We start from the raw sequence: 13,017 nt of genomic DNA, 5'->3' as shown, positions 1-13,017 counted from the left end.
TGTCTGAGATATTGTAGACACAGTACGAGTTAATGAAGTGATGTACAGAACAGATAAATAATTTTTAGTCACACATGGTTACTGAATATGGGATTAATCTGAGGGATCTCAGTGTTTTCTTACATGTTGTCAGCATGGCAAAGGGTCAGCTACCTTTTAAGAGTGACATGCCAGATTGTACTTTTATTTCTGAGATTAGATGGTGGGCATGCTGGTACAAACTCAGCAGGAACTAGAGGCTGCAGAGTCTAAAAGCAGAGAGACACTGCCAATCACCTTGCTGACAGCATCAAGCCTCTGTCCAAGGCAGAGGCTCCCAGCTGCCACGGAGTTTGGAGCACCATGACAGCCAGAACTGGGGTCCTGAGCCTTTCACAGATGCCTCTTTCGATATGCCATGGCTCTTGGCCCTGTGCCAGCTTTCGCTTGCCATTCAACACCCGCCAGCACGGTGTCTTTGCGCCCCTGTGGTGGTAGCTTGCTGCCACCTGCCACAAAGCAAGCCTTCCCTGGGCTCCTTCACATTCTGGCTACGCTTGACTAAAATCTTTGTCTTACTTACATGTTGTCAATGAAGGAATGAATATGGCATAGACAATACCTGTACAGTGCAAGAAATCATACCCATAATATTTAGTAAGGACCTCTCAACTCTAATTCTACAAAGCATAATAGATGTATGAGTTTAATGGAGATGGATTCTTTTTGTAATGTATAGTGTCTCTAGGTGTAACAGGGTGTCAGAAATGAGGCAACATGTTTTCTGCCTAAACAGAAAGTAAGGTTTTCAAAGCAAAAAGGGCACAGCATTTGCAGGGACATTTGGGAGAGGGAACGGGGAAAAGGAGGTCAGAAACCAGAGAAAACGCACGAGCCCGTTATGAATGGCACTGGAGAAGAAATAGCTGGAGAATTCACACAGCTTGAGGTAACACACCGAGTCCACGCAAGGACCCGAACCCTCATTAAGCTACTGAGCATCTGGCTGGCTACACGGATGCTGTGCTCTCAACTCTTGAACGGTTGTGGTGACCTTTCTTTCCTTCAGTTTAGTGAATTATGAATACCTGATGTTTTAAAATCACAAATCTCTAACAAAAAGAAATGTGTACATTAGCAATGCATCCACAAAGTATGTGTCTGATATGGTGGAAACACTGCTCTGCTATTTAGGAACTTGGGTCCTGTTCTTTTTTCTGCCATAAATTCCCAGCATGATTTGGCAAGCCATCTAACCCTTACAACCAAAATTTTCCCTGTCAAAAACCGGCACCAGCAGTTCTCTACCTTGCAGAGCTTTGGCAAGGGTGAAATAAATGCTTGTGGTATATCCTGAATATGAGATGAGGAGCCTCGCAGGTAACACTGCAGATAAACAGACTTCAGTCCACTCTTGGTCTTGCATGTGACCTCCAAAGTCACCACCTACAGTAACGCAATAGGGTGCTGCTCTCACTAAAAACTTTTGGGAACAAGCTACACCAGGCAATTAATGAAACTAAGGAGGTGTCCTTTTATTTTCCTTTTGGGTAGTATCTTGATTATTTTTCTCTAGGGGTATTTCCATTTAACGCAGACCCCTGAGCCTCAGTAAGACTAAATTCTAGATCAGTAGAGCAAAAAAACCCACTCAAGCAAGTGACACTCAAGATCTAGCTCAAAACTAAACAGTATGGGAGTAAATGATCAGGTATCGTCTATACCCAAACAACAAGCACAGTCAGCATAAAGCCAGTTCAAACTCTCTATTGCATACTTGGGTTAATTCAAAGGCAACACAGTTAAGTACCCAGACCTCACCAACCCAAATTTGTCATGCTAGGCAGTACAGTAGTGCACAGGTTTGAAATGAACAATTGGGGAGGCAGAATTAGGTCTTGCTGGTTACACTAGTTGGGGAGACAAGTAGGTTCTAAAGCGATGATTCTTTGATACCGATTCTTTTTATTGTTTGAAGAGTTTTGTTGTTTGGCTGGGCTTTGGGTTGTTTTTATTTTTAATAAATTAGAATATGTAAGAAGTTCCATGCCTCTAACAGAGCCATCAATCACTAAAAGGCAATGCCTTTGATCCCATTTCAAGCCCCTCACTGCCAATCTTAAGCCCCAAGAGCTCTTTCTCACGGCTGGACACTCCATTCTTGTTTGAACTATGCATGTTGTTTTCTTCATCCTTACTTGCATCTGTTTGGGGCAGAGGGAATGGAAGGCAAGGTGTAAAAGGGGAAGGCTCAGTTACGTCTCCCTGTTTTTGGTTAGAGACTGCTGTTCCGGCTGCCTGGAGCCTCAACAGAGCTCAATTGTTTCATTTATCACAAATAGAGGGCAGCTACTGCACCCACTAGCGGATGAATTTTTACTGAGCTGCAGCTTGGAGTATCTGTTTTGCTCCAGGTCATAGAAATCATACCCCCAGTGTGCATGCTTATTGTTACACCTCATCCATTTTCCTTGTCTTTTCTCCCCCCCGTGCTTTTTCCCACACGGCTTTCTCTTAACCTCAGGCTTGTTCTTGTTTTCTGATGCCAATTTGTGCCATTACGTGAAAATGAAAACTTTGTAATACTCAAGTCTCATGAAACACAAGGAAGAAAAAAGCACAGATTGGTGTTGTAGTAATAACAGCTGCTTTAGAGAAACTTAGTAGTGTCAGGCTAGTAACAGCTCTCCCCCAATTATCCCCATTTTACCTTATTTCAAATGTATCTGATACTGCCATGCCAGAAAGAAATGCTGTTGATATATTGAAACCCCAGCAAGTCAGAGGTATTGGAATAAAGGAGGATTAAACTTCAATCACTTTGAATAGTCATTTGCTGGAGCAGTTTGCTCTTTTCTCATCCTCAGGGAAGAAAATGTCCAGACATGCACTGTATTATGGGAACATGTACTAAATTTGCAGTAACTTTGCATATTACTTGCCGAGAAAACTGCTGGTTTATTTTTGGTCTGTTTCACATATTCACATTCCAGTTTTCTTATCTCACTTTTTCATCTCAAAACCCACAAACTTCTCTCCTTAAATTCAGACAAGTTATTTAAAGTTTTTAAATTGCTGTTTGCACTTAGCATTTTTATTATCATGCAGACTGTATGTAAGTTCATGCTTGTAATACTTACTCTACTACTTCCAAGTGTAATATTCCTTGGCAGTTCTAATCATAACAATTAAAGAAAATTTAGCGGTGACTTAGGGTGATCTATGTATACACAATAAATCTTAAGCATTAAGAACCTCTTAAAAAAAAAAACAACCTGGTCTGCTGCTGAATTCAAACATTTAGTATCAGTTTTTCAACACAAAGTAAACAGAGATTGAAAAAAAACACCTACTTCCTGCATTTAACTATTTGCAGTAGAAAACCTCATCCAGCAATGCTCATTTTATGTACTTTTAATAGGGTTCTTCAGTAGAAAATACATTTATTTCACTCCTTAAGGGACAGATTAACTTGTCACTGTTTCGCATACTCAGCGGATCTCTGACCAAAGAAAAGCACATCTCGGTAAATGCTGTACTGGGATCCCACCACCAACAGCAGCAGAGCACTGTCTTACAGTACTGCAGTCGAGTTCTTGAACGAATACACTGAGGCAGCACATCAAGTATTTTCTTCAGAGAAGGCACTGGAATCCTGCTGTTACAAAACCAGTACATTGTTTCCAATGCTCTTACATCTTTTAAAGCTGCTTTGTAAACAGATGTTTTAAACGAGGTGGAAACAGAAAACTGAATGAAAAGTAAAGACGGTAGTCTCTAGCTCACTGCTACAGACACCTGGTTGAAGATCTAAAGCAGAGTTCCAGACCTGTGGCTTCTGAGAGGTTTCAAATGTGTTAGAACTGGTAGAAAAGGACAGCAGAGTACACTTTGTCATCAAGTACTGTAATTTGCCTCATGACACTCGACCTGAAACAAAATAAGCTGTACCACAAAAAAAGGACATAAGAAGATACCCTGCTTGGCCAAGCCAGCGGTCTCACTAGTGCCACTGTTGCGGGCCCCATGGCGGCGACCGAAAGCCAGGTGGGCCGGGGCCGGCCCGCAGGCGCAGGGGGCTGGCAGCGGCCAGGGTGTCCCGGCACCCAGAGGGGTCCGACACCGCCGCCGCCCAGCCGCCCCCGGAGCTCGGCTTAGCACCCGGGCTGCGTGATCGGGGCGCGCGGGCCAGAAGGACCCTCAGCCTGCCCCGCCGGTGCGCCGGGCGGGGTCCCGGCAGGCGGGGTCACCGAGCCCGTTGCTGCTGCGGCTCCGCTGGCCGCACGAGGGCCGCAAGGCTCCCTGCGCGGCTCCGCCCGCCCGCCACCGGGAGTCTCGTCCCGCAGCTGCCTGTGGCTTCGCTTCCCGGGGAGCCGGCACGCGGGGCCCACGCCCCGCACGAGGCCCGCGCCGCGCCCCGCACCCCGGTTCCCGCACACGGGCCCCGCCGCGCCCCGCAACCGCAGGGACGCTCCGCGTTGCTCCAGTGGAGCTACAATTAGAACAAGCCCCGCAAGCGCTGCCGCACCGGTCAGCGGCGACGACCCGCCTGGGGCGGGTCCGCTGCCCAGTTCCGCGGCATGCGGCCTGCTGCGCTGCCCGGGCGGCTGTGGGGAGCCGGGCCGGGTCCCCCCGCCCCCGCCCTCAGGGGCCCAACTCGCGCCGTCGAACGCCGCGTGCCTCCTCAGACACCGTCTCCCCCACGACGCGCCCGGCCCACGCCTCCCGCCGCAGGCCCCAGCTCGGCTTTGTCGCCCCCCACGCGCCTCCCGGCGCCATCTTAACTGCTGGCGGCCCCGCGCCCTCCAGCCCCTGCGGCCAGCGGCGGGGGCGGCCGAGGGGGAAGAAGAAGCCCCCGCCGGACCTACGGCGCCAGCAAAGGTGCCGGCCGGGGCGGGGGCCGGCTCGCACCCCCCTCCCATGCGGAGCCGCCGCCCGCCCGGCGCGAGCCCCCCGTGCCCTTCCCCAACATGGCCCCGCCCGGCTCGGTTTACCGCCCGCGTGCCAGCGGCCGCGTCGCTCGCGGTGACGTCATCTCGCAGCGCCTCGGCCGTTGCCATCGGGACCGCGGAGCGGGCGGCGGGAGCGTCTCGGTCCGCGGCCCCGCTCGCCGCCATGTTCGCGGACTGGACGGCGCCCGGCGCCGACGTGCAATCGCTGTGGAGGAGCGACCGGAGCGCGCGCTGCCAGGCGGTGAGAGACCCCGGGCGGCCTCGGCCTCCGGCCTGGCTGGGCCGCAGGCGCCAGAGCCACGGGGGCCGCCCCTCCCCCCCCCCCCCGCCCCCGCTGAAGGCGCGGCCGTTCCCCAGCGCGTCCCCTCCGCTCGGCGGCGACCCCCCGCAGCTCCCTGCTCGGGCCGGACCGGGCCCGGCCTTCCCCGCGGGGAGCGGGGCCGGGCCCTGCGCAGCACTCGCTGGTTCGGGCCCTGGCACCAGCTGGCAATGCTGGCCACGCGAAGGTCACGGATGCATTACCTGGGCACTGGCAGAGGCACCCCGCTTCTAACCAGTAGCCAGAGGTGTGCCAGTGTGCTTGAATGTCTCTATGAAATGCCAGCAAGGGGAAGTGCTTTGAATATTTTGTACAGCACTGTTTTTTTGGGTTTTTGGGGTTTTTTTGGTCTGTTTGGATTATTAAGACAATCTTGCCTGTCTTCTTTTACTAGAAAAGCTGCCAGACTGGGAAGGTTTCAACGGTTGAAACTGCAGCACAATCTCATACTAGCCAAGATGCCAGTGTGCAGACTGATCAAAGTAAAGATGCTGTCCCAGACTTCCAGCAAGAAGTCCAAGTAGATCACACCAGCCTTCTGTCATTCCTTCAGAGCGTGGAGGATGCTGTTATCAAAGAGCTAAATAAAAACTGGAAAAGCCGTGCCTTTGATGGCTTTGAAGTGAACTGGACAGATCAGAATGAAACAGTAAGTTGACAGAATACAGATCCTTGTCATTGCCCAAGCAGAGCTGGTTGCAGTGGCTCTTAACTCGTTAGTTCTGTTTCTTACTGCTGTGATTTTTCTTGCCAGTTTCTAATAATTGGCCATTACTAGTTGGTGGTTTTCCCTGGCTTTCTCCCTTGCTTGTGGCCTGGCCTTGCTTGGTAAAACTGTTCTTCCTGCTAGCGACTGTTGCAGTAGCTTTGTGAGAAGGCAGCCTGCAGTGTAGGTTTATCTTCAGCCTCCAGCAGCCCCTTTAGAGTGCCAGACTAGCAGATGTCTAGGAACGGTTGCAGTCAGCGATTTGGGAGCTCTTCCTGCTTGGATTGTGTTTGTTTAATGTACAGGACTCGAGAGTAGAAGCAACTTGTGTCCATCAGTACATGTTGGTACTGTTGTTTTCAAGCCATTCCTTGGGAAGCTTAATGAGTGCTAGACTCATACCTGGGGGGCTGTTGTAAATCCTTACGGCACGGCCTTCCAGATTTGTTGTGCAGCCCCTGAAGTGTGCAGTCTGTGGGAGGTAGTTATGAGCAACGGTGGGTTTGGTAGAGTCATGTGTTGTGGGGTTTTATTCCCAGTAGGAATTCAACAACTTTTCCATGTAGATCTACGTGCTACTTGGACAGAGGGGGGCCAGCGCTGTAACCGTATGATCACATTGCAGGGGTGTGCACAGGTCCCGTTTCTCTGTGTTCAGAGATTGCTTCAGTGCCTGAATTTGATCTCTTCCAGGTGTTGTGTTTGCATACGTTGTCATACCCGGAGGCTCAGGATCAAAACCTACAGGTTACCAGCGTCTCATGGAACGCAACTGGATCCGTTGTTGCATGTTCATATGGCCGGTGAGTATCTGAATGGATTGAGAGTGCAGCTGAGGTTGATGTGATATCTCAGACTGACCTGAGCTTTAGATATGTTCACTTTCTCTGCAGTAATAAACTATATATATATATACACCTTTATGCAAGTTAAATAATTCATATTCAAAGAAACAAAATCTCAGGGCAGTCTTAAATTACGGCTTTTATTTCTTCTGCCTTCCCCCCTGCCCTGAAGGTGGATGCATGTGCTCTTACTGTTTCTAGATAGATTTGATTTGGAAAGAAAATGTAAAGAGCAAATGCCTTTGCAAAGATATGTAGGTGAGGTTTGGAAGTACATGCTTGCCTTCACTAAGGTTGTGTTGTTTTAGTGTGGTCTCTTAGCACCCCAGATGAACGTGGCACTCATTCATGCCTGTGCCTGGTGCCATGGACATGTTTGTCTAACAAACCTGTAAAGATTTCTGAAGTGAGGGTTGGACAAAACTTTCATCTAATCCAGTGAATGTCTATAGCAGGCTCTTCTGTGCCCCACTGCTGCCCTCATTCTTTTTTCTTTCTGCTACCATTTCCTTAACTTAAATGCCCCAGCAAAAAGGGTATCCATGAGTGAATGCATAGGGAAGAGTAAAACAGGACAAACCTGTATGTTACTTGCTCCTTCTGCTCTCCTGGTCTACAGTTGTTTTCAGATTAGAATGTGGTTTCTGTCTCGGTGGTTACCCTGGGTGGAATTCCTTTCCATGAACTTTTATATAGTCTCTGTGAATCTGTGTAAGCTTTTAGTGTCTACAACATCCCTTAATAAGGAGTTTCACAGATTAACTACCCACTGGATGAAAAGTTGCTCCTTTTATTCGATCATATCTCTTCCAATAAAAGAATTACAAACATCAAATAAAGGCAGTAGAAGGCAGTAGAAGTCAGGGTCAAAATCATTGCTTCCTGTCCCGACCACTGACTGTTCTGTAGATCTCTGTCCTCCATATTGTCTCCTTGTAGCAAGATGGGACATCACATTGGTCAGTGTGGTGCTAGGGACAGAAGACAGTTAACATTTTGGTAAGCGTGTGATGAGTGAAACAAGTAGAATTAACAAAGGCAGTAGAGTGGCAGGGTCTGTTAGCACCCTGGCGTAATAACTCTTGATCCACATGTGGCAAACCAGAATGGCGGGCACAGGACTGGACTGAAATCTCTGCAGCTGGGGTGTGTGATTTGGGCAGGGTCATCAACACCATCTGGGTGGTTGTGGAGAATGTTCTCTGTTCCTGTGGACATGCCTCGCCCTCAAACCGTGCTGCATGTCTCAGGCCAAGCAAGACCCAGTAAGGCTTTGCAGCCCCTTCCAGCCCTCCAGGTAAGATACTGCCTCACTGTTATTCTCAGACCCCGGATCTCTGAGTGCTTGCTTAGAGGACATGTGGTTTGCAACTCAGCCAGTTTGCAACTTGGCAGCAATTTGGTCTCTTTAGATTTTCATTCCCAAGTACTCATGGCAACTTTATGCGCCCTTTAGATTGTTCCCTTTATTTGTGTGGCTGGTAGGCCTTGGAATAGTGAATCATGTCTGAGATTTACTTACTGGCACTTTGTTCTCTAAGCAGGCTGGCACTGTACTCAGTATATAGTAGCCCACAGCGAGGTTTCATCACCTCGTGATCCCTTCACCTCAGTTTTCCATCAAGCCACAAAGCAGGATGTTTAAATGTCCAACGGGGCACACCAGAGCACTGCTAGACTGGGATTCTCTGCAGAACAGACAAGGCAAGACACAGCTTTCTCTTCATCAGGTTGGATGGTGGGGACTGGAGCACAGAAAAATCCTACGTTTGCACCTGGAATCTGGACAGAAGAGGGTTGAATCCGCAGCGCCCTGACCTAGTGCTGGATGTTCCCAGTTCTGTCATGTGCTTGGCTTTCCACCCGTCCCAGCCATCACTGATAGCTGGTAGCTTGCTCTTATTTTAGACCCTATCTGTAATGTACCCTTATTTCCTTCAGCTGGGATCATTGTGTTTCTCTCTCTCAGCTCAGCCTCTAAGATTTCTTGCAGAAGCAATGGTGTTGTGGCTCCTTAAACTGAGGAACAACAGCAACACCGATAAGTGCACTGTTGCTTCTGAACTGGGACTTGCTTTTTCAGTGACGTCTGCCTTTATGCCATCTCCTCCGGGAGATGGTAGGAGGAAATTCAGCCCTGGCTGTATGTGGAAAGAGCGTGCTTGTTTGGGTAGTACTACGTTCTGTTACACCAGAGCTAACAGTGCCCCGTGTGAAGCTGCCAGTCCTTTGGAGCTGGCTGGCCCGTTTCCACCATAGCTTCATTTGTGCCTTTGTTCCAAGCTGCTAGACCTTAGGTGTTTCACCTTTGTCCTTCCAGGTGGCCTTTTCAGTGGGGAGCTGCTGGTGTGGGATACCAGCAGAACAGAAGACGCTGTGATCTGGAGGACCGGGATGACAGATGACACTCACATGGACCCAGTGTATCAGGTAACAGAGCACCTACAGCAGGCAGGGCTGGGGAGGCAGCGTTGCCACTCTTCTGCTTCACCCCTTCAGTGTCTGTCCACAGACCGGCTGCTACATTTCAGCAGTGATGTTCTCTTTTAGTTGGCTATTTGTCCCCAAATCTAGCTACTGAACAGGCATTTGCTGAACTCGGCACTCACCCTGTAAGTTCTTGCTGTTCAGGATAAATGAGGAGTAGGCCCATTCTCCTGCTGTAACTGTTTATCGATGTGGGTGCAGCCAACAATACTTGTAGTGGCTTAAAAACGTTAGTAGCAAGGTGTCACGGGTCCTTAGCTGGAAGCTTAAAGACACGTGCTTTAAACATGCCTTACAGCCTGGCTTCCTCATGGTTGTGTCCTTCGGGGGTCCCGTGACTCTGGGCAATCTCTATTTTCTCAGCTGGCAGTCAGGAAAATGCTGCTGTTTATACCCGGGTGGCAGCACTTATAAATACACCTCGGAAGTGGCGGCAGGTGAACCATAGAAGCTGCAGCACAGGATTCAGCCCCAAACCCCTGAACGTGCTTCTCTCCTGCCACCTACGGCCGCGCGCCAGCCCCCAGTAGCAGCTGGGCTGGTGCCCAGCTCACCCTCGGGGACCACCAGCTGCTGGGTGAGGGCTGGGCAGCTGCGACTGCCCCCATCATGGGCTCATGGCATTTGGGACAGGTTAACTGGATATCTGGCGCCAAGCACGGAGAGCGTTCCCGGCTGCTGAGCGTGTCGACGGACGGAAGGATCCTGGTGTGGAGGGAGGAGCAGGATGGTCGGCTGGCCCTGGCTGATGGGTTTGCTGTGGTGGCTCAGCAGATCCCTCGCAGCACTTGGCTGAAGAAGGTGAGTTCAGCAGTTCAAAGGGGGACAATTGGACAAAAATGCTCTTAACTCTGGAGCCCACGTGGCAGAGCTCGCCTTCCACCTGGGAACGGCCAGGAAAAGCCCTTTTGAACATACACACTAACCCCCCTCCCCTTTCCCGTATTGAAATCGCTCCTTGGAAGGCTGGCAACGGCCGAGGTTTTGCCACGCTCTAAGGAGAAGCTGGTAGGATGGAGAGGAGAACTTGCTTGTCATAATACTCACTTGTGTGCATCCCCTCGTGGGAGGGTGCTGCAGAGGTTCACGGCTGAGCAGTGCTACAGACGTCGCCAGTGGGGCAGGCAGCTCGCTGGGGCCCTGGCAGGCCGGATCGGGCGGCTCTAACCACATGTGCCTGCCCGCGGAGCCTCCGCCTCCCACAACCACCTTGTCTCTTTTTCTCCCAGTTTCCCCGGGGAGAGGTGGCCGTGGGTGTGACCTCGCTCTCTTTCTCACACTTTGATCCCTGCTTGTTCGTCGTCGGTGTGGAAGGCGGCTACTCGCTGAAGTGCTCCATGGCAGCAGAGACGCTGGCTCTCCATCGGGCAGGCGGTTCTGTCCCGCTCAGGGCGCCGGCGGAGCTCGCCTTCTCCCCGCACGGGGGGCCAGTGTACTCCGTGAGCTGCTCACCCTTCCACAGGCAAGTGCTGTCACTTGGCACCGGCGCTGCACGTTGGTTGGACACAATTATCGCCTGGCTCTGAACGTGCGTTTTCCAACTTGGCCCCCAGGCGCACGTGGGTACAGAAAAGGGGTCACCTGGCATCGGGGACTTGATTGTGTGACTTCCCATCACAGGGGAAACAACGTCCGTCAGCTCTGGTGAAGCCACCCACTCGAATGGCTGTGTGTGGGCGCAACGCACCTGCACTCGGGCTGGCACAGAATGTTAGCCCCTGCCTTAGGTCATCCTTAATGCTGAAGAGCAATTTAAGGACAAGGCCTTTAAAGAGTCATTCATTTATCAGCGCTCAAGTGCTCAGCCCATCAGAATCCTCCTGGTAGCTGCCTGAATTCCGATCGGCAGCTCCTGTCCCTGCCCGTTTACCCACCTCCCGTGGGAGAGGCCCCACGCCACGTTTCTGTGGAACATGCTGACAGTCCAGGTTTGTGTTTAATTTGCATGAGACAAACACAACTTAACAATGCCCGTCTCTAGATCAGCAGTTCTCAGGCATCCCTGGCCCGCAACCCTCAGCGGACAACACAAGCCCTCATTAAACTTAATTGAGGGCAGTAACAAAGCTGTGCCTCTGCAGAGCACGCTCCCGGGTACAGCCTGGAAACTGCTGCTTTAGGCAACACGTTCAGACCTTTGCAAAGCAGGAACATTACCGGAGGTCACGCTCCTTCACCCATCTTTGCTCTCCGTCTTTAGCAATAAAGCAAACCTCGTTGTTTCCTGCTTCCTCCCTCCCCCAGGAACCTCTTCCTGAGCTGCGGGACTGACGGACAAGTTCACCTCCACTCCATGCTGCAGGCACAACCCCTCCTTTCCCTGCAGTTATCAAAGAAATACCTCTTCTGTGTACGCTGGTCTCCAGTTCGGCCACTGGTCTTTGCAGCTGCGTCTGGGGAAGGCAAGTAACTGCAGGTGCCTATTCTTGGACATAGAATTAAGATTACGCTGGGTATTAATTAGTACAGGACGATTGTGCCGATTAGCACTTCCTGCAAGCTGAGAGCAGTGACCATTGTTTGTACTGCGTAATTAGTGTAACAGAGTAATTTCTAACTAGCAAGACAACTTTGGTCATGGTTATTTTTCACTTTTGATGACGCCTTTGCTTCTGTTGCCACAGCCATTCATGGGTATGTAGTGTGGCAGGATTACTGCGGCTCAAACTCATTTCCAGCTTCCTTGGTTTCAACATTTACTTCTAGAGCCAATGGTTTAAAACAAGAGCTTTTTCTTTTTGAGTTAAAGAATGGAGATTTCACAGCATTTGGCAAGCTGGTTTCAGGTGCCTGACAGCAGAATAAATCCACGCTACCTTGCAGGGATGTCATCTGTCACGGCCCGGACACTACCAGAGGGACGGGGAAGTGGGTTAGAAAGAACAACTCAAGTGCCAGGCTAAGCAGATACTGTCAGCTGTTAAATACAAAACCCGCTGCCACCACCTGCGACAAATGTTTCTGTTTTACAGGAGATGTGCACCTGTTGGACTTTGAGAAGAGCTTGCAGAAGCCTGCCCTTTCCATAAAGCAGGGGGAATGCCCTGTGTACTGCTTGGAATTTAACATCAAGCAAACGCAGCTCTTAGCAGCAGGGGATGCCACCGGTACAGTCAAAGTCTGGCAGCTCAGCTCTGACCTCACCGAGCCGGGACCCAGGGAACAGAGTTGCCTGGAGCAGCTGGCCAGCCAGCTCACGGACTGAGGCAGCAGCACAACCAGCTGCATGAAGCTTGTCACTGCTCTTGAAACACCCAGCTCCAACGGCTGGAGTTTCATCCGCACAACAGTTCCATTTGCATTTAGCCATTAAATGCAAGATGATGTGGTTCGACCAGTAATTTTTATTGAAGCACACTGCAACATGTTTGTTTTCCCTAAGAGTTTTAAGCTAAGCAGTTTAAGGTTACATCATCAAGTAACATTGATTATTGTAGAGCACAAAGAGAGAGAGAGGGAGAGAGAGACATGCAGAGCTACAGTCAGCAAACAGGAGCATGTTCTTTGCATCTTTTGGTACTAGTGTTTTAGATCAGTTCACGAAGAGTGAACGTGTAAATTCTATGTAGTCGTAGGCAGAAGGAAGTTCTCTGCCCTTGCCATCCATGTAGGGCTTCATGTGAGAAATGCAGTAATCGGCCTGTTCCCGGGTCAGGTTCTGAAAGACAGAGACAGCGCGGTGGTGGGGACGGGCACTGGGAGGCTGCAGCCGGGGCACTTACACGCCAC

At 50.5% G+C, this 13,017-nt stretch overlaps 2 protein-coding genes and 1 long non-coding RNA gene across 15 annotated transcripts in view; 1 reads left to right on the top strand and 2 right to left on the bottom strand.

Moving 5' to 3' along the window:
* Positions 1-4,142: 4,142 nt before the first annotated feature.
* Positions 4,143-12,620, top strand: DYNC2I2 (dynein 2 intermediate chain 2). Of its 3 annotated transcripts, none has more exons than XM_055721020.1 (9): positions 4,143-5,169; positions 5,645-5,899; positions 6,650-6,759; positions 8,532-8,689; positions 9,122-9,231; positions 9,922-10,089; positions 10,518-10,750; positions 11,533-11,704; positions 12,261-12,620. In XM_055721020.1, exons 1-8 carry the CDS (start codon positions 4,900-4,902, stop codon positions 11,696-11,698), a joined length of 1,470 nt encoding a protein of 489 aa, XP_055576995.1. In that variant the 5' UTR covers positions 4,143-4,899; the 3' UTR covers positions 11,699-11,704; positions 12,261-12,620. The 3 variants fall into 3 exon arrangements, with proteins under 3 accessions (XP_055576995.1, XP_055576994.1, XP_055576996.1); XM_055721019.1 differs by having other exon boundaries at positions 4,143-5,172; XM_055721021.1 differs by having other exon boundaries at positions 4,143-5,172; positions 8,517-8,689; positions 11,533-11,690.
* LOC129736856 (uncharacterized) lies at positions 7,576-11,561 on the bottom strand. Its single transcript, XR_008733959.1, has 2 exons — positions 11,446-11,561; positions 7,576-7,772 (listed from the first exon to the last, which is right to left on the bottom strand). It is a non-coding gene; the product is annotated as an uncharacterized LOC129736856 (long non-coding RNA).
* Positions 12,613-13,017, bottom strand: part of SPTAN1 (spectrin alpha, non-erythrocytic 1) — a 53,472-nt gene continuing 53,067 nt past the window's right edge. For all 11 annotated transcript variants that reach the window (XM_055720906.1, XM_055720905.1, XM_055720907.1 and 8 more), the window contains one exon: positions 12,613-12,946. In XM_055720906.1, the coding sequence (XP_055576881.1) occupies positions 12,821-12,946 (126 nt within the window). In that variant the 3' untranslated portion in view covers positions 12,613-12,820. The remainder of the gene's footprint in view (positions 12,947-13,017) is intronic.

The sequence above is a fragment of the Falco cherrug genome, chromosome 9, assembly GCF_023634085.1.
Source record: "Falco cherrug isolate bFalChe1 chromosome 9, bFalChe1.pri, whole genome shotgun sequence".
In the NCBI taxonomy this organism is placed as follows: domain Eukaryota; kingdom Metazoa; phylum Chordata; class Aves; order Falconiformes; family Falconidae; genus Falco; species Falco cherrug.
Note: the sequence above shows the minus strand (reverse complement) of the source record. Positions and strands in the feature narration are given on the sequence as shown.

Coding starts and splice junctions, on each gene's coding strand:
- DYNC2I2 (XM_055721021.1), top strand. CDS start 4,900: ATGCGGAGCCGCCGCCCGCCCGGCGCGAGCCCCCCGTGCCCTTCCCCA. Junction 5,173..5,644: donor GGAGCGCGCGCTGCCAGGCG/GTGAGAGACCCC, acceptor TTCTTTTACTAG/AAAAGCTGCCAGACTGGGAA. Junction 10,751..11,532: donor AGCTGCTCACCCTTCCACAG/GCAAGTGCTGTC, acceptor TCCCTCCCCCAG/GAACCTCTTCCTGAGCTGCG.